Source organism: Astatotilapia calliptera, chromosome 6, assembly GCF_964374335.1.
Source record: "Astatotilapia calliptera chromosome 6, fAstCal68.1, whole genome shotgun sequence".
Lineage (NCBI taxonomy): Eukaryota > Metazoa > Chordata > Actinopteri > Cichliformes > Cichlidae > Astatotilapia > Astatotilapia calliptera.
Genome location: NC_137427.1, coordinates 38,221,435 through 38,241,024, shown reverse-complemented (window position 1 = coordinate 38,241,024; position 19,590 = coordinate 38,221,435). Strand labels below are relative to the sequence as shown.

General features: G+C 42.6%; 1 protein-coding gene across 1 annotated transcript in view; it reads right to left on the bottom strand.

Moving 5' to 3' along the window:
• The window catches only part of slit1b (slit homolog 1b (Drosophila)), a 79,514-nt gene that overhangs the window by 25,617 nt on the left and 34,307 nt on the right, over positions 1–19,590 (bottom strand). The window contains exons 5-12 of the mRNA XM_026171939.2: positions 4,973–5,044; positions 4,736–4,807; positions 4,400–4,471; positions 4,098–4,261; positions 3,862–4,009; positions 3,209–3,280; positions 1,698–1,769; positions 864–935 (exon numbers count right to left, since the gene is read on the bottom strand). Coding sequence (XP_026027724.2) covers positions 864–935; positions 1,698–1,769; positions 3,209–3,280; positions 3,862–4,009; positions 4,098–4,261; positions 4,400–4,471; positions 4,736–4,807; positions 4,973–5,044 — 744 coding nt within the window. The remainder of the gene's footprint in view (positions 1–863; positions 936–1,697; positions 1,770–3,208; positions 3,281–3,861; positions 4,010–4,097; positions 4,262–4,399; positions 4,472–4,735; positions 4,808–4,972; positions 5,045–19,590) is intronic.

Sequence of the window (19,590 nt, the reverse complement as noted above, 5' to 3'; positions counted from 1 at the left end):
GCTTCTATGACTCATAGGTGAGTTTGGGGCTTAGTGGCTTAACAAGACTTTTCTATAGTAGTGTACATAATTATGATGAGCTGATTCATCACCAGCATCTGAATACTTGCAAACGTCTCTTATTTTAAAAACAAAACTGCTGCAATGCTATTTTGTGTTTTATGCCCAGAATTGGAGCCCTGATTTTTCCAAAATAAGAAACCAAACAAGGAGGGAGGTATTTTAAATTACACCAGGAGCCTGATGTATAAAGGATGTGTGCGTAAAACAACCAATAGTACAACCACAGGTAAAACTCCTTAAAACTCCTTTGTTGTTCTTGTGAGTGTCATGGATAAAAATGCACACTTGTACAATTACAAAATGACTAACTGCTATTTTTTCCAAAAACCTACATTGAAGTCTATCCATATGTCTCCAGGATGAGGATTAGTCTGTCCCTAACTTTCAGATTCCTCTCCATTTCCTTTTTGTCACTGGTTCCAGCGGTTTAGAGTTAAACATTACCACAAGGAATCTTCAAATACTTACTAAATTTTAAAAAAATGAAATAATGTTCAGGAAAGACGACAACTGCCAGATTATTCAGTCATCATACTGAGCTCCACCTCTCGACTATTATCAAATGATTCACTTAATCACCTCATTCGTGGTACCTTACCTACTTCATCATAGGTACAGCAGTGTTTTACCAAAGGGGGTATTCAAGTCAGTTATGAGAAGCAGATTTACATACCGGTAATTAACTTGGCAAAAACTAGTTTCCGCATTAGTTTCCATGCAGCTCCTTCTAAAATATTTGCCACCTTGTTTAAAACACAGTCAGTTCAGACAAATATATGCATGTTGTGGTTTGGACTTACAGCAACTCCAGAGACCCCAGACCATCGAACACTCCGCTTGGCAGCTCAGTGATCTTATTGCCATACAGAACTCTGCACACAAACAAAAAAAGTCTTTAACTGTGTTCTGCAATCAAAAGTGCTTCATCAGTCTGTGAACAGTTACTAAGACGCAAAATTTTATAATAATAATTGATTGCATTTATATAGCGCTCTTCAGGGCCCTCAAAGAACTTTACAATTCCACTATTCATTCACTCACTGGTAGAGGCAAGCTACAGTTGCAGCCACAGCTGCCCTGGGGCAGACTGACAGAGGCGAGGCTGCCATCGGCCCCTCTGGCCGTCACCAGTAGGCGGCAGGTGAAGTGTCTTGCCCAAGGACACAACGACCGAGACTCGAACCGGCAACCTTCCGGTTACAAGACGAACTGCCAACTCTTGAGCCACGATCGCCCCAAAATTTGCATCACCAAAACAAAAGTAAGTCTTATTCAGTCCACACAAGCACACGTTCACAGTCCATAAACAGAAGAGAAGACATTTACATCACACTGCTGTCGTGTATAGTATATGCACGCAAACTTATTCACACATACACACACTCAGCAATAATGCTGGCTGACCGCCTGCTGTGATTGTTTGCATGTCCTGATGTTTCCTGAGAATTCTCTGTACAGTGAGCAGGCGCCACTTTTAAATTATTCATACCAACAGATGCTTAAACACATGGACGCAGTGGGCACATATGGAGATATAGCCAATAAAGTGGACAGACACATGTAAACACGTGTTGGTAAAGACACTCTCAACACACCCAACAGTTTACACAATCAGATGCAGAGTGCTTACTCACAGTGAATTGAGAGCTCGGAGGCCTTGGAAAGCATCAGGAGCTATCTCAGATATCTGGTTGTTGCTCAGGTCACTGGGAATGAAAGACAATGAATGCCCAACACTTTTAAATACTTAGTGATTAGATTTATTTTGGGGAGAAAATGAAAAAACTCATGTATACAGATTTTGTTTTGTTGTAAACGCATTTAGCCAAAAGCATCATATGTACATAGCAAATAATTTGTGTTATTTTTTAAAGGATTAAAGGCAAAAAAGTGATGCAGCACTTTAACAGTTCTCTTTTCTGATCTCGAAATGAAAGCAGGTTATATAAAAATCCCCTATAAAAATAAGAAACCTCACTTTCTGAATTGACTGGCTAAGAGCTTCACTTTTTTCATGTCAGAACAGAGGAGCTATTTTTCTGGCCAAGTTGAAGTTTTTATATCTTTGATTCGGTCTGGCATGCCAAACCATAATATGTTAGATTATAAAATCCTTGTTCTGCTGCCACACGTCAGTCGTTCAGTTGTCATGATAAATTTTCAGACAAACCACTTAAACCAGCCTGGTAATGTAATCAAACCCCCCTCCCTCCCTCCTGGTGCTCGGGATGGTCTCGCAGTGATGATGGAAGAGGGCAAAGGAGGGGAAAGAGGATAAGATTAAGAGGAAAAGGAAAACCACAGAGAGAAAAAGATGGAGAGAGACAGAATGCCTGAGGAGGGAAATGGGCAAAGGAAGAAGAGGAAGAAGAGAAAAACAGCAACAGTGGAAGTAACAAAAACCGCAAAGACAGAAGAAAGAAAGAAATGTGAAACAGGATAGAAGGTCAAGAAGCCAGGAACATTATTATTGTGGTCAGATTAGCATTTTTTAAACATATACATCACATCACATGGATATGCACTTGATTTATCATGTAAGGGCCCTAAAAAGCCTCTAATGAGGACTCTGTGTCTTTGCAGGCTGATATAAATCAAATGCTCCTCGATGCTGAAACTCCACTGGGGCTGTATGTTCTGTTGAGCAGGAAAACCACAGCTCAGTGAGCAGTGGAGACAGAAGAAAAGAGAGATCCACTTGGCAAATCAGACTCTAGAACATTAAAATTTTCCCTGAAGCATTGTCCCTCTGGAGGCAGAAAAAATGTAATGGCTTTGGCTGATTTGGAGCTCAGGGGCAGGAATTCTGTAGCCTGCTGCAGTTGGCATAGCTGACTTTAAAAGTACTCTGCACAAAGAAAGGTGGAGCAAAAAAAAGTTAAATGAAGTGGACTAAAATGGGTCATGTGTGTGCAGGTATGGTGCAGGTATGGTTTAGGATATATATGGTTTAGGATATATAGAAAAGGCTTCTTTTGATTGATCCCTTATTGATCCCCTCCGTGATCTTAGTACTTTATTGATTTGTTGTAATAAACATTTAAATTTCAATAGAAAACATTGCTAGTGTTATTTCAATTTGAACTGACACTTGGAAGTGTTTAACTGCAAGTATGACGATATAAAGCTTTGTAGGAGCACTCACATTCGCCTGAGCTTCTTGTAGGATGTGAAGGCGCCTGGGGGAACCGACTTGATGCCATTCTGCTCCAGACGTCTGGGTAGAAAAGCAGAGAGGCTACATTGAAACACTGCACACGAGCAGTGAGGACAATCACATCCTTGAATGGTGGATTGCACATCAGAACATTTGATGTATTGGCAGAGACGTAAAGTACATGTAATGGCCTGTAAAATCTATCTATAAGATTTGTCCAAGTTATCGCCAGCTGTGCTTGTTACGCTACTGCATTCTAGCTACTGGCAGAGGAGCAGCAGAATTGAGAGAGAGTGTGGTTAAGCATCCAAAAAACCACTTTTCCATGTTGGATATATTAAAAGTAACCGGAAAGAATGTGATGAAGCAGCAAAATGACATAAGTAACATTTCTTCCTTTACATGGCATAGAGTAAGTACATGTACTGTAGTATTTCTTTCCATCTAATAAACCTGTGGGGACTTTCACTCTCTTTTGGGACCCCTCTGGAGCAGCTTTACATGGTTCACAATTTTGCTTGTAAGAAACCCACTTTATGCTGGTAGGTTTTATCTGAGTTCTGAAAGCAAACTATAAAGCTACAAAATAACAGAATTTGTCATTCTTGTATCATTATATATAATTCTTGTGGGATACTCACATCTCAGTCATACCCTCAGGGAGGTGGGCAGGGATTGCAGTTAGGCCCCTCCCACGGCAGTCCACAATGTTGTTGCTGCAGGAGCACATTGGAGGACAGGACCCAGATGCTAAACTACATGGCTGAACGAAGGCACTGCCACTGTGACCTAAAAACAAGGAAGAAAAAAATTTCTCACACATTGCATCATCATCCACATTTGGATCAAAGCCTCATGTATCACCGGGCTCTTGTACCTGAGCAGGCAAAGTCACTTTTACGCAGCTCGGCCAGGTTGAGGCCCCTCAGCGTGGGAGGAGAGCTACACTGAGTGTAGAGGCCCAAAGCTGGCCGCTGCCGTAGCCATGGAGACAACCAAGCCAGGTGACAGTCGCAGCGCAGAGAGTTAGAGTGGAGACGGCTGAGGGAAGGAAAATACATTTGAGAAGTAGTGGAGGGGTGGGTAAAACATAAGGTGACAGATACACAGACAGAGATGAAATCAGACTTAACAATGTGGCATTCTGGGTAAAAAAGTTGAAAAAGGTGAGGCACTTACAAGGTGCGGAGCTTTGGCATGTGATTGAAACTGGAGACTGGAATGCTGCTGATGTTGTTGTTGTTCAGTGTGCTAGAAGAAAAAATAGGAGAGAAATTAGCAATGATGAGAAGAAGAGGCAACACTAAATATAACAGCAAGGACAGAAAGGAAGGGTGTGAGAACAAAGAGATGGAACAATAAAAAGCAAGAGAGAGTTGATAGGCACGGAAGCCAGTGGAAAAATGATGGCAGTAGAAAAGATGAAGAGAGCAGAAGAAAACAAAGTTTTTTTAATGAGAGATTAAATTGTTTTGAGAAGAGCATCAAAGAAATTATTTTTCTTAGATTACTCACAGGACTTCTAGAGATCGCAAAGCTCTGAATGCCCCCTCTTCAATACAGCTGATATGGTTTTTATCCAGCTGACTGATAATAAAAAGAACACAAAGCCAATATGATGTAGATTTAGTTAATGGCTCGGTCCAGCCAACCACTCAGTCTTCTAATTACGGACGTGATATTTCTTGACAGTAGCAAATTGCACCGTTATCTCCACTGCACCCATTCCTTTAACACTTTATCTTCACTTACAGGTTTTTAAGGTCTGTTGCGCCTCTGAAAGCTCTCCTCGGAATGGCTTGGATGGCATTTTCACTTAGATCTCTGAAAAACAAAGAAAAGAGGGAAATTCATTCTGCTAAGAGATGCAATGATACAACTTGTTGACTCCACATCCAGGAGTTTGCTATAGCACATGGCAATTCTTGCAGATGCTCTACATGGTATTACATTTGACCAAACCAGTCGAGCTGAGCTTTGGATGCTTGCTGTCTGCCTTCACATACAATGGGCTTAAGTGACATCCCACTCTTAATTCATAGAGTTTAATATGTTGTCAGACCACCCTTTGCAGCTAGAATAGCTTTAACGCTTCTGGGGAGGATTTCCACAAGGTTTAGGAGTCTGTTTATGGGAATTTTTGATCATTCTTCCAAAACCACATTTGAGGTCAGACACTGATTGACGGGAAGGCCTGTCTCACAGCCGCCACTCTAACTCCTTCCAAAGGTGTTCTGTCAGGTTGGCGCAGGCCAGTCAAGTTTTTCCACACCAAACTTGCTCATCCATGTCTTTGTGCACATGTGTCCAGGCATGTTGGAACAGTACTGGGCCATCCCCAAACTGTTCTAACAAAGCTGGGAGCATGAAATGGTCAAAAACGTGAATTTGTTTGAGTTCTGAAATTTTTGAAACTATCTGCCTCATCTTCCACTGACCCTGCTCTCTGATCTTCCATGACCTATCACTTTGTGGCTCATTTACTCTCGTTCTCACTCACTTCCACTTTTTTATAATATCACTAACACTTGGCTGTGGAATATTTACTAGAAAGGAAATTCCACAACTGGACTTGTTTCACAGGTGGCATCCTATCACAGTACCACGCTGGAATTAACTGATCTCCTGAGAGCAAACCCAGAAGCGTCTCCATGCCTGGCTGCTTGATTTTGTACACCTGTGGACATGGAAGTGACTGGAACACCTGAATTCAATGATTTGGTGTGATGAGTGAATACTTTTGGCAACACAGTGTATGTTTACATGCATTTAATAAAACATATGGTCTTTTCCTCTTTGATAAACTAAGGAAACACCAGTCCTCTTTATTTTAATATAGTTCCTCCAGAAAAGGTGTCTGAGATGCAGCAGGCAGACTGCTTACAGACCAAGGTCACGGGACTTACTGACTAGCTTTGGTGATAAAAAAATATGAAGTAGAAATGCAATGCCACGATTAGACATCATAGAAACAGACAGGTGAACCACAGCAACGGAGACCAATAAATAATAGCAAAACTCTGTGTGTGTGTGCGTGCGTGTGTGTGTGTGTGTGCGTGTGCGTGCGTGTGTGTGTTAGACAAACCACAGAAGAGGATGTACATCATCTCTGGCTGCCCTACAGGTCCTCAGACACAGTCCATTAATGTCAGGGTCAAACCAGAGGCTGACAGAGGAGGAAACACCCACTTATTGAGAACTAGACAGCCAGTATAGTGCCTTTAAGCAAGAAAGTATATCTTTTAAATCAGATTGAACACAGGAGGAGAGTCAAGTAATTGACAAACCAGCTAACCAAATTAATCTTATACTAATGTACTGTACTTTTAGAACTTCTGTTACTGCATTCACGAACACTGTGCCACACAATACTGTAACCCGCTTGATGCACAGCTATGGCCTAGCTAGACCAGCTCTTTGTAGACATACATAGAGCAGTACATTAGAAAAGTGAAAAACTGATTCTGACACCCCTGAGGCCAGTTGAAAAAGCAGACTTTTTATTGAAGTATAAAGTTCAACTGTGTCTGACACATGAAACCAGCAGTGAAGAAGATGATGGGGGATATACAGAGTAAATGAACAGACTGATGCAGAAAAGGATGATGGATGGACATGTTAAAAGGGGATGGGTGGTGCAGGACACAAGAGTGATTATGGAGAGAAACAAGAACAGAAGTTATAAATGGTAAAATGGCCTGTATTTATATAGCGCTTTACTAGTCCCTAAGGACCCCAAAGCGCTTTACATATCCAGTCACACACACATTGGTGATGGCAAGCTACATTGTAGCCACAGCCACCCTGGGGCGCACTGACAGAGGCGAGGCTGCTGGACACTGGCACCACCGGGCCCTCTGACCACCACCAGTAGGCAACGGGTGAAGTGTCTTGCCCAAGGACACAACAACCGAGACTGTCGGAGCCAGGGCTCGAACCGGCAACCTTCCAATTACAAGGCGAACTCCCAACCTTTGAGCCACGATATGGCTAAATCGAGTTGAGGTAGTTCAGTATGTGATATGACAAACTGGAAGTTTGGGAGATATGAAGAGAAACAGAAATGGGTTAAAAGAAAAAAAGATAGACATGTGAGTCATATAAGTCAGAGGCAGAGAGAGAGAGAGCACCAATAACAATGGACTGTTATGATGTAGACAGAGAGAGACAGAGGAGGGGAAAGATGAAGTCCAGTTGTTAATACAGTTTTTCTGCTTCATTTCAGAAAGTGCTCAAGGCCAACATGCCACACAGACCCATTATTCCTCTCTGTCGTCTGTTCATATCCAGTAATCTTTATATCCACTCTTTAATACAAGCTGCAGAAAAAACAATATTTTAAGACTTTCAGCTTGTTTTTGAAGAGTTTCCAGATTGAATTGATTCAAACGGATGGAGTTCAACTTATAAAGAACATCTGCAATAATTAATGGAGGTAAATATTTTTTAAGAAAAGACTTTTTGAAAAGAAGATGCCATCAACTGCACAAGTATGACATGCATGCCTTCAACTGGACTTGGAAAGCAGTGGAACAAAGAAAAATAAATGAAAAATAAAATGCTTTTCTAAATACATGATACAAACTTAAACATATGGAAAGTGATCACAGAAAGCACCCTCGTGTTGTGGCTCACACACACTGGTGCTCACACTCAATAACACAGATGCTTCCTCATCAGGTCATCGAGATTCTGTTGCCAGGACACAAAGAGGCTGAATATGATGTTTACTGGAGGGAAACACAGACTGGTCACAGCTGGATGTGTGAGCGTGTGTGTGTGTGTGTGTGTGTGTGTGTGTGTGTGTGTGTGTGTGTGTGTGTGTGTGTGTGTGTGTGTGTGGACAGTAGGCAGTCTCTTAATATTTGCTCTCCGTCTCCTGCTACCTCCTCTATTCATTTTCTGATCCTTTCTTTCATCCGTTGTGTCTCTGGATCTGTCTCTCCTCGCTCCTCCTCATCCTCTTATTGTTCTCCGCTGTCTCCTGTCGTTTCAATATCCTCCTCATCCCTCCATCCCTCCCTTCCTGCTCACAGTGGAGGGTGAGAAAGGTAAACTTTCCCACTCGTTTCCTGCTCGTTGACAACACATCACCTCTCTGTCTATCTGTCTCCTTCAAACATGGGTTAGTTTAAGTCTCGCTTATTGCTACCTTCTTATTCGTCATAGAGTCATTCCATCTATGGAGGTATTTCCTTTTATACATCTGTATAGGATGTACACTTACTTTCATGTTTCTTGGTCTTTTTATTTTGCTGTTATATGCTTTAAAGCAGGGGTCTCAAACTCCAGGCCTCGAGGGCCGGTGTCCTGCAGATTTTAGATCTCACAGTGGGTCAACACACCTGATTCAAATGATTAGTTCATTACCAGGCCTCTGGAGAACTTCAAGACATGTTGAGGAGGTAATTTAGCCATTTAAATCAGCTGTTTTGGATCAAGGACACATCTAAAACCTGCAGGACACCGGCTCTTAAGGCCTGGAGTTCGAGACCCCTGCTTTAAAGCAATGATTTCCCGAAAGACGTCATGCAGCAAAAGAAAGAATTATCCAGTGACAGCTCCAAGTGTCCCTGTTGCAGTTTGATAGTACAAGTCATCAAAACCATCCAGCTATATGTTAAATGAATCAATAACTATGCTTTTCTAGTCCTTCCAAGGGTGCTATGATTTCAGTTTTGTGCTTGGGTCCAAGCAAGACAAGCTGTAACTGTGTCAGCAAGCAGTATGTAGAAGAAACACTCAGAGTACAGCAAAACTATCCAGCAGTTTTTGACTACAATACGAAGCACAAAATAATTAATTTTAAAAAAAGGGGGGGATGGGGGATGGGGGGTGGCTTAAGACTTTTGCAGTTTTCTTGGTTTGCAGCAGTTTGTGACAAAACCACAAACTGTGTTGAAGTGATTCATAAACACCAGTTTAATACATTTATTTCTATCCAGCCACTTGCAGGAAAGCTGGAGCGCACCCCAGCTGTCAGTAGGCAAGAGTAGGTTACATCCTGGACTTGTTGCTGGTCCATTACGTGGCTAACAGACAGTCATTAATCCTCACATTCACAATTACAGAGAATTTAGAATCCAAAGATAACCTGGACTGTGGGAGGAAGTGGGAGTAAATGGTAAAATTGCCTGCATTTGTATAGTGCTTTACTAGTCCCTAAGGACCCCAAAGTGCTTTATACAACCAGTCATCCACCCATTCACACACTGGTGATGGCACCCTGGGGCGCACTGACAGAGGTGAGGCTGCCGGACACTGGCGCCACTGGGCCCTCTGACCACCACCAGTAGGCAATGGGTGAAGTGTCTTGCCCAAGGACACAACAACCGAGACTGTCCAAGCCGGGGCTCGAACCGGCAACCTTCCGATTACAAGGCAAACTCCCAACTCTTGAGCCACGATCCCCCGGAGCGGCCAAAGGAAAACCATAAAGGTACAAGGAGAACTGCAAATTCCACACAGAAAGCACCAACCGGCTTGAAACCAGAACCTCACATGTAAAAGAATGATTCATCTTTAGCTCAAAGTGAAGACAACAGCTTATTAATCTAACAGCGCCATCAGATCAGCATGCAATATCAGAAGAAAGTCAAATCCTGGGTATCTGTTCACTAGAAAAAGTTGGATTTGTGCCACTGTCCCTAGCAGCGAGTTAATCTTGCTAACTGGAATACTAGTATGATATATGAGTGAAACTGTAAATGCAGAAAGAGTCCAACATTTAACTTCCCCTGAAAAACAAAACTTCATAACGTACTAATATAGCTCTATTAACTTTGGTCTGAATGTTTTCACTGCATGACAGAAATATCAGGCAATCCCATCTAAAATCACAGAGTTAACAAACTCTGAAGACAGCCTGTTATCTGTAACGAGTAACTGCTTTTTTGACTCATGCACACCTTTTTCGTTTTTTTTCTTTGTTTTGTTAAACTCTGCCCAGACAGGTCAGCAGACAGAGTCAGAGCATCAACATGGTTAATATTTTATTTCTGTAGTCTGGTCCACTCCTCAACCTGACACACACAGACACACATAGGACAAACAACCTCAATAAGTAACTTAATAAATAAGATGATTTAAAGATGGCGCCGGTGAGGTCGGCTGCCGTCACGACTGCTCCGACCACTTTTTCTTTGTCTTTGTTTTTTAAGTTAGTTTTCAGCGTTTCTAAATCGGCAAAATCACCACCATTGGGTACATTAGGTATGACAGTGACACTCTTGTTTCTATTGGTTTCCAATGTACTCACAATTCGAAGTTTTTAACTCCGGATCCGAGCTGGCCGAGTGAGATCTTGAGGGAGAACAAAGGGAAGCGGCAGCGGCCTAGAGGGAAGCGAGCCGGCGTCAGGAACAGGCTGAGAGCTCGTGCACACCGCACACCTCTGCCTAGCATCCTGCTCGCCAACGTCCAGTCACTGGAGAACAAGCTTGACGACCTCAGGGCCAGGGTAAAGTTCCAGAGAGACATTCGGGACTGCAATCTCCTCTGCTTCACCGAGACATGGCTGAACCCAGCGGTGCCGGACCACGCCATCCAGCCGGCCGAGTTCTTCTCGGTTCACCGCATGGACAGGACACGGGACTCGGGGAAGTCAAGGGGAGGCGGCGTGTGTTTAATGGTGAACAACAACTGGTGCAACAGTGCGAACATTGTTCCTCTCACACGCTCCTGCACACCAAATCTGGAACTACTGTCCATCATGTGTCGTCCTTTTTATCTACCTCGGGAATTTACATCGGTCATTATAAGTGCCGTTTATATTCCACCACAAGCGGACACGGTCACCGCCTTATGCGAGCTGCATGAGGCACTCACACAGCACCAGACACAACACCGGGACGCTGCGCTTATTGTGACGGGGGACTTTAATAGCGCCAACCTCAAACGCGCAGCGCCGAACTTTTATCAACACATCTCCTGCCCCACCAGAGGTGAAAGGACACTGGACCACTGCTACACTACGGTCAAGGACGGCTACAAGGCACAATCCCGCCCTCCTTTTGGCAAATCTGATCACGCCGCCATCTTCCTCATCCCAAAATACAAACAAAGGCTGAAACAGGAAGTTCCGGTTCAGTGGAAGGTCGCGCGCTGGACGGATCAATCGGTGGCCGCGTTACAGGACGCACTCGATGACGCAGACTGGGGCATGTTCAGAAACAGCTCCGATGATGATGTCAACGTGTTTACGGAAGCGGTTGTGGGATTCATCGGGAAACTAGCGGATGATACCGTGGAGACAAAGACTATCACAACGTTTCCCAACCAGAAGCCGTGGGTGGATAAAACCATCCGCGACGCTCTGAGATCCCGCACCGCTGCCTACAACACGGGACTCATGACGGGGGACATGGACCCGTACAAAGCCGCGTCATATAACGTGCGGAGGGCGGTGAAAGAGGCGAAGCAGCGCTACGGGAGGAAACTAGAGTCACAACTCCAACAGAGTGACTCTAGGAGCCTGTGGCGGGGACTAAGGACAATAACGGACTATAAAGCACCAACAACCGGTATGACGAACGCGGCCGTGACTCTGGCAGACGAGCTGAACACTTTCTATGCTCGCTTCGAGGCTGCAGCTAAGGACTCCAACAATGCTAGTGTTAGCGGCGCTAACGGCTGCAGACAGGAAGATACTGCCAGCACCGGAAACGTGCTCGTCATCTCCGAGCATGAAGTAAGGAGAGCCTTCAAGAGAGTGAACACCAGGAAAGCAGCAGGACCAGACGGCATCCCAGGTCGTATCCTAAGAGACTGCGCATACCAGCTAGCTCCTGTGTTCACTGAGATATTCAACATCTCTCTATCTCAGTCGGTGATCCCCACATGCTTCAAAGAGTCCATCATTGTTCCTGTCCCGAAGAAACCCCACCCTGCTTCTCTCAATGACTATCGCCCTGTAGCCCTCACCTCAGTAGTGATGAAGTGCTTTGAACGCCTGGTCAGAGACTTCATCATTTCTTCACTACCAGACACACTGGACCCACTACAGTTTGCTTACCGTCCAAATCGTTCCACAGACGATGCCATCTCTCTTCTCCTCCACACCTCACTTACTCACTTGGACACTAGAAGGGGGAATTATGTTAAAATGCTCTTCGTAGACTACAGCTCTGCATTTAACACCATAATTCCCTCCACACTCACCACCAAGCTGGAGCATCTGGGACTCAGCTCATCTATGTGTCAGTGAATCTCCAACTTCCTAACTGGCAGACCACAGGCAGTAAAGATGGGCGGACATGTCTCAGCCTCCACCACTCTCAGCACTGGAGCCCCCCAGGGGTGTGTTCTGAGCCCCCTGCTGTACTCTTTGTACACATATAACTGTGTGGCCACTACCAGCTCCACCACCATCATCAAGTTTGCTGACGACACCGTCGTGGTGGGCCTGATCTCTGATAACAACGAGACGGCCTACCTGAAGGAGATTTGGAATCTGGAGAACTGGTGCCAGAGGAACAACCTCCTTCTAAACGTCAGTAAGACAAAGGAGCTGATAGTGGACTTCAGCACTAAGCAGGAGAGGAACTACCAGACCCCGTCATCAACGAGTGCCCAGTGGAGAGAGTGGACAGCTTCAAATACCTCGGAGTTCACATCACGCAGGACCTGTCATGGTCCTGTCACATCAGGAAATGGCGTGTCACAAATCTAGAGGATCATCATTTAGCCTGGAGAAATAGTTTGCTGCTTTATAAGAAAGCCCTCCGCAAAGCCAGAACATCTTACTATTCATCACTGATTGAAGAAAATAAGAACAACCCTAGGTTTCTCTTCAGCACTGTAGCCAGGCTGACAAAAAGTCAGAGCTCTTTTGAGCCAACCATCCCTTTAACGTTAACTAGTAATGACTTCATGAACTTCTTCACAAATAAAATTTTTATCATTAGAGAAAAAATTACCAATAATCATCCCACAGATGTAATATTATCTACAGCTACTCTTAGTACCATTGATATTAAGTTAGACTCTTTTTCTCCAATTGATCTTTCTGAGTTAACTTCAATAATTACTTCCTCCAAACCATCAACGTGTCTTTTAGACCCCATTCCTACAAAACTGCTCAAAGAAGTCCTGCCATTAATTAATTCTTCGATCTTAAATATGATCAACCTATCTCTAATAATCGGCTATGTACCACAGGCCTTCAAGCTGGCTGTAGTTAAACCTTTACTCAAAAAGCCATCTCTAGACCCAGCAGTCTTAGCTAATTATAGGCCAATCTCCAACCTTCCTTTCATATCAAAAATCCTTGAAAGAGTAGTTGTCAAACAGCTAACAGATCATCTGCAGAGGAATGGTTTATTTGAAGAGTTTCAGTCAGGTTTCAGAGCTCAGCACAGCACAGAAACAGCTTTAGTGAAGGTTACAAATGATCTTCTTATGGCCTCTGACAGTGGACTCATCTCTGTGCTTGTCCTGCTAGACCTCAGTGCAGCGTTCGATACTGTTGATCATAATATCCTATTAGAGCGATTAGAACATGCTGTAGGTATTACAAGTACTGCGCTGCAGTGGTTTGTATCATATCTATCTAATAGACTCCAATTCGTGCATGTAAATGGAGAGTCCTCTTCACACACTGAGGTTAATTATGGAGTTCCACAGGGTTCAGTGCTAGGACCAATTCTGTTTACATTATACATGCTTCCCTTAGGCAGTATCATTAGAAGACATAGCATACATTTTCACTGCTATGCAGATGACACCCAGCTCTATCTGTCCATGAAGCCAGATAACACACACCAATTAGTTAAACTGCAGGAATGTCTTAAAGACATAAAGACCTGGATGGCCGCTAACTTTCTGCTTCTTAATTCAGATAAAACTGAGGTTATTGTACTCGGCCCTGAAAATCTTAGAAATATGGTATCTAATCAGATTCTTACTCTGGATGGCATTACCTTGGCCTCCAGTAACGCGGTGAGGAACCTTGGAGTCATTTTTGACCAGGACATGTCCTTCAACGCACATATTAAACAAATATGTAAGACTGCTTTCTTCCATTTGCGCAACATCTCTAAAATTAGAAATATCCTGTCTCAGAGTGACGCTGAAAAACTAGTTCATGCATTTATTACTTCCAGGCTGGACTACTGTAATTCATTATTATCAGGATGTCCAAAAAACTCACTGAAAAGCCTTCAGCTGATCCAAAATGCTGCAGCAAGAGTCCTGACAGGGACTAGAAAGAGAGAGCATATTTCTCCTGTTTTGGCTTCCCTTCATTGGCTTCCTGTTAAATCCAGAATTGAATTCAAAATCCTGCTCCTCACATACAAGGTCTTAAATAATCAGGCCCCATCTTATCTTAATGACCTTGTAGTACCATATCACCCTATTAGAGCGCTCCGCTCTCGCTCTGCAGGCCTACTTGTTGTTCCTAGAGTATTTAAAAGTAGAATGGGAGGGAGAGCCTTCAGTTTTCAGGCCCCTCTTCTGTGGAACCAGCTTCCAGTTTGGATTCGGGAGACAGACACTATCTCTACTTTTAAGATTAGGCTTAAAACTTTCCTTTTTTCTAAAGCATATAGTTAGGGCTGGACCAGGTGACCCTGAATCCTCCCTTTGTTATGCTGCAATAGATGTAGGCTGCCGGGGGATTCCCATGATGCATTGAGTTTTTCCTTTCCAGTCACCTTTCTCACTCACTATGTATTAATAGACCTCTCTGCATTGAATCATATCTGTTATTAACCTCTGTCTCTCTTCCACAGCATGTCTTTATCCTGTCTTCCTTCTCTCACCCCAACCGGTCGCAGCAGATGGCCGCCCCTCCCTGAGCCTGGTTCTGCCGGAGGTTTCTTCCTGTTAAAAGGGAGTTTTTCCTTCCCACTGTCGCCAAAGTGCTTGCTCATAGGGGGTCATATGATTGTTGGGTTTTTCTCTGTATCTATGAAGCGCCTTGAGGCGACTTTTGTTGTGATTTGGCGCTATATAAATAAAATTGAATTGAATTGAAATTGAATTGAATCAACACCGTGGTGAAAAAGGCCTGTCAGCGTCTCTACCACCTCAGACGCTTGAGAGACTTCCAACTGCCCTCCAAGGTGCTCAGGAACTTTTACTCCTGCATCATAGAGAGCATCCTGGCGGGAAACATCTTAACCTGGTTCGGGAACAGCACCATGCAGGACAGACGAGCTCTACAGAGGGTTGTGCGGTCAGCTGAGCGCACCATCCGCTCCGAGCTCCATGACCTGCACTCAATCTACAGCAGGCGGTGCTGGACCAAGGCCAGGAAGATCGTGAAGGACCTCAGCCATCCCAACAACAGACTGTTCTCTCTGTTGAGGTCAGGAAAGCGATCCCGCTCCCTGAAGACCAACACAGAGAGACTGAGGAGGAGCTTCTTCCCGCAGGCGATACGGTCTCTCAATCACACCACCACACAGTACTGACCCACACATACAGTTGTTACACACACACTGGACTTTCTGGACATTGTTTCACTTCATTACTTAAATCACGCTGCTGTTATTGTGTATATGCTGCTGTTATTGTGTATATATTTATTTATATTTCTTCATACATTCTTATATAGTTCTATATTGTGTATTTTGTTGTACAGTTATTTTATTTTCAACTTTAATTTATATATTTTATCTTATTCTCCCAGTTAAATTTACCCTTCATTCTAATTTGTGTTGTACAGTTATTTCATTTTTAACCTTAATTTATATTTTATTCCTTCCTAGTTAAATTTACCCTTTTTAATTTTTCATATTTATTTCCTATCTTATTCATAGCCTTTTCCTTTTTTGTTTTCTTTAGGTCATGAGCAGTTGTCCAAGCATTTCACTACATATCGTACTGTGTATGACTGTGTACGTGACAAATAAAATTTGAATTTGAATTTGAATTTAAGTTAAGAGAAGTGTTTACTGGAAGAAAGACAATTCACGAAAAAGGAATGACGTTGAAGAGGAGAACCAGTGGATTAAGAATAGAAAAGAAAGTTCAACCAGATGTATTACAGGCTAATGTGGTCAACCAGAAGAACGGATATGGAATAGATAACCCTAAAATGACCTGCATACCTACACACATTAAATAACACTGGGAATCTCCCACTCTGTGTTAAATGCACATTCAACCACACATGCACACAAGCTAACACTGAAGAATGAACCAACATGTCTGAAAATGTCACACCAGTGGAAGCTGATCCAAAGATCACACGCATATTTTGACATATTCCTCCACACCCAACCACCCACAGACATACCCTGTGAATAAACTCTCTTAATTGTGATACATATCCATCCCAAGGGATTTGCAGAGGAAGATGAAGGATAAGAGACAAAGAGAAATTTATCCGAGAAGAAGAAGAAGAATAAATCAAAATAAATAGAACAACTGTACAAGACAAGATTTTTTGAGTATTGGTTACTAAACCACTGTAACAAGTCAGTTTGTAAAGTTTCTTCCCTCCTGGTTCCCCAGTTAACTGTAGGTGGTGTTATTTCAGAGTGGAAGCATTTATTAACCACAGCAGCATTAAGAGGTAAAGTTGCAAATATGCCGAGTGCATACACATTGCTAACATACGTGTAATATATAGTAGCAATAGTATTTAGTGCAACAACATTTACATCTATTCATTCATTAAACTGATTAATGGAAAATATTGGTGGAGATCTTTGTAATGATTTAGTATCTAATCAGATTTATAAGCTTATGGAGGTCTTTGATATTTGCCAGTGTGGCCTGCTGTTGGCAGGTGGTTGGTCTGCTGCTTCTGAACCGGCTGAGAGTCTGACTTCTGTTTAATGAGTAAACATGGCTTTTCTCCAGAGATGCAGTTTTTTTTTAATTGTGTTTGGGGTTGAGAAGTTAGACTAACAAAACCCTTACAGGATGCCGTCATGCATTTTTTTTTAGCGAGTTTAATGTTTGCACTTGATGGCGATGCCTGCTCTGTTAGCACATTGTGGCTTTAATAAGCCAGTGGACAAACTGGTGCCCCTCTGAAGTCACATTGTTCAGCTGAAGTTCAGGGTTGTTAAAATGAGGACTCTGGACCAAAAGGTGCCTTTGGTCAACTTTTGCATGGACTGCTGTTTATTTTCTTCATACACTTTAAGTCACTTTATTGCCACCTAATGCAAACCAATATGAAACACCAAGCCACCACTATGAAGTGACACAATTACAAATTAGGTGTTTAAGTGAGCAGTTTTCTTTTTTGCACCTTAGTCATATGTTAGTTTAGCTGGTATTCAATTAGTTCAGCTTTATTTATACAGCACCAAATCACAACAACATTCGTCTTAATGCACTTTATATTGTAAGGTTAAGACCCTACAATAATACAAAGAAAACAGGCTAAATGATGATCTTCTAAATTTGTGAGATGCCATTTCCTCTCCAGTTTACGAGTTATCTGCTTTAAGGTGCACATTTGAGAGTTACACCAGGGAGTGAAGTACTTCTGATTCAAGGTTTTCCTTTTTCAAAGGAGCTACAGTATATAGACAGGGGTGCACATAAGTGTTCCGCAGGTGTGGATGCGCTGTCAAAATAAAAGGCGCACCAGATAAGAAGTTGCAACGCACGTTTGCGTACATAAGATTTTCTTGAGGGATTTTCACAGCACATTCTGCACCACATCTTTGTGCGTTTATCATTTGTTTGAAGCCAGCTCACCTCCTGCAATCACTTTTACGAGAATACGTGCTTCTTTTGTGGTTCGGACTCCTTCTGACATTTCTTTGGAGGTGGAGGAAAACCAAAGTAATTGCTTAAAGGAGCTTGCTTCTTCGACATCTTTAAGATTTCTAAACAAATGTCTGTCCTCCTCCAGAAAATCTTACGTACACATACGCGCGTTGCAACTTCTTTTTTGGTGTGCGTTTTTTATTTTGACAGTGCATGCGCACCAGCGGACCGCTTTTGTGCAGCCCTGTATATAGACTTGTATGCATTAAAGAAGTAAAAATATTGACAAGATAATCGACGTCTGTGGGAGTGGTGCTCAGGTAGCTGCTCTGCACTAGGGCTGCTCGATTATGGCAAAAATGATCATCACGATTATTTTCACTGAAATTGAGATCTCGATTATTTGACGATATTTATTTAACCCTTTAAGACCTACTATAGAACCAAGTCCGCCAGAGCTTATATTATTTTTTTACATGTTGTAGTGCCATTTGTGGGAGCATTTCAAGTTGCTATACAACTGTTATAGCCCATATTTTAATAATATGTATGCATTAAGTCCATAGTAACTACATTAATTGCGAAAAAGTGCAATAAACTACAAAAAACTTGAAAATCGTTTTTGTTTTTTTTACATATATATTTCTACTTGGAGAAATTTAAGAGGTTTATCCCTCAAAACTTTAAATACAAAAAAGTTGCAAAAAAAATAGTTTACAACAACAGGAAATTTATTTTGAGTGTCTTCATAGTTTTATTTTGGAGATACACTAATTTTTATATACACTGCAGGAAAAACAAAAAAACAATCCTATGATGCAAATTTGCAAAGAAAACAGCATGTGCATCAAAATAAACTATTTCCAGCAGTGCAATTTGAGTTCTAAGCATCCCAGAAACTATTCAGAAAAGTCAAACATGACCAGTATAGTTTTTTAAGGCCTACAAGTAAAAAACTACATTTCCGCGAAAATGATGTCACTTCCGGTTTCGGCCAGGAAATGGCGGACATGCGATCGTTCGCGCTGACGTCTGTTTCATTGTGGGAAGTATTACGAATAGCTGATCGGATCGGCAAAGCGTGTTTCTGGAATGTTATGTTTTTGTTCCTGCAAGCGCTTTTTATGCAATTTTTGCAAAGCTTTATGTGGAAGTAAACCGTGACCGAGGACAAGCTGATGGCATAAGATGTAAGTACAACCCCTCCGGTTTCATATGCAAAACAAATTATTGCGCTAGCTTACGCGGTTCAGGTTCTACAGGGATTTAAAAATAGTTACACAAAACGGAGCGTGCTGCTCTGACCGGATTTAAAGGGTTAACAATGACTTTAAAAAATAATATAAAATAGTGTGCAACACCACTGAAGTTTTCTTTTTACCTCTCTTTTCAACCAACAGCAGTCACTCTCCTCTTCAAATAACTTCTGCTTAGCTTTCTGAGCTTCCCTCGGGTCCTCTTAATCAGCGGTCTCCAACCTTTTTTGTGCCACGGACCGGTTTATGCCCGACAATATTTTCACGGACCGGTGTTCCAGATCTACTGGCGTTTAGATCAACTGGCGTTGGTCGAACAGATGTGTGGTAGTCTTGCGTTTCAGGAGCTGCTACCGACAAACCAGCAAAAAAACGGCAAATGTGTCACCTGTGACACTTGTGAGGTTATCTCAAACACACTCCGTCAGTCTTGATGCT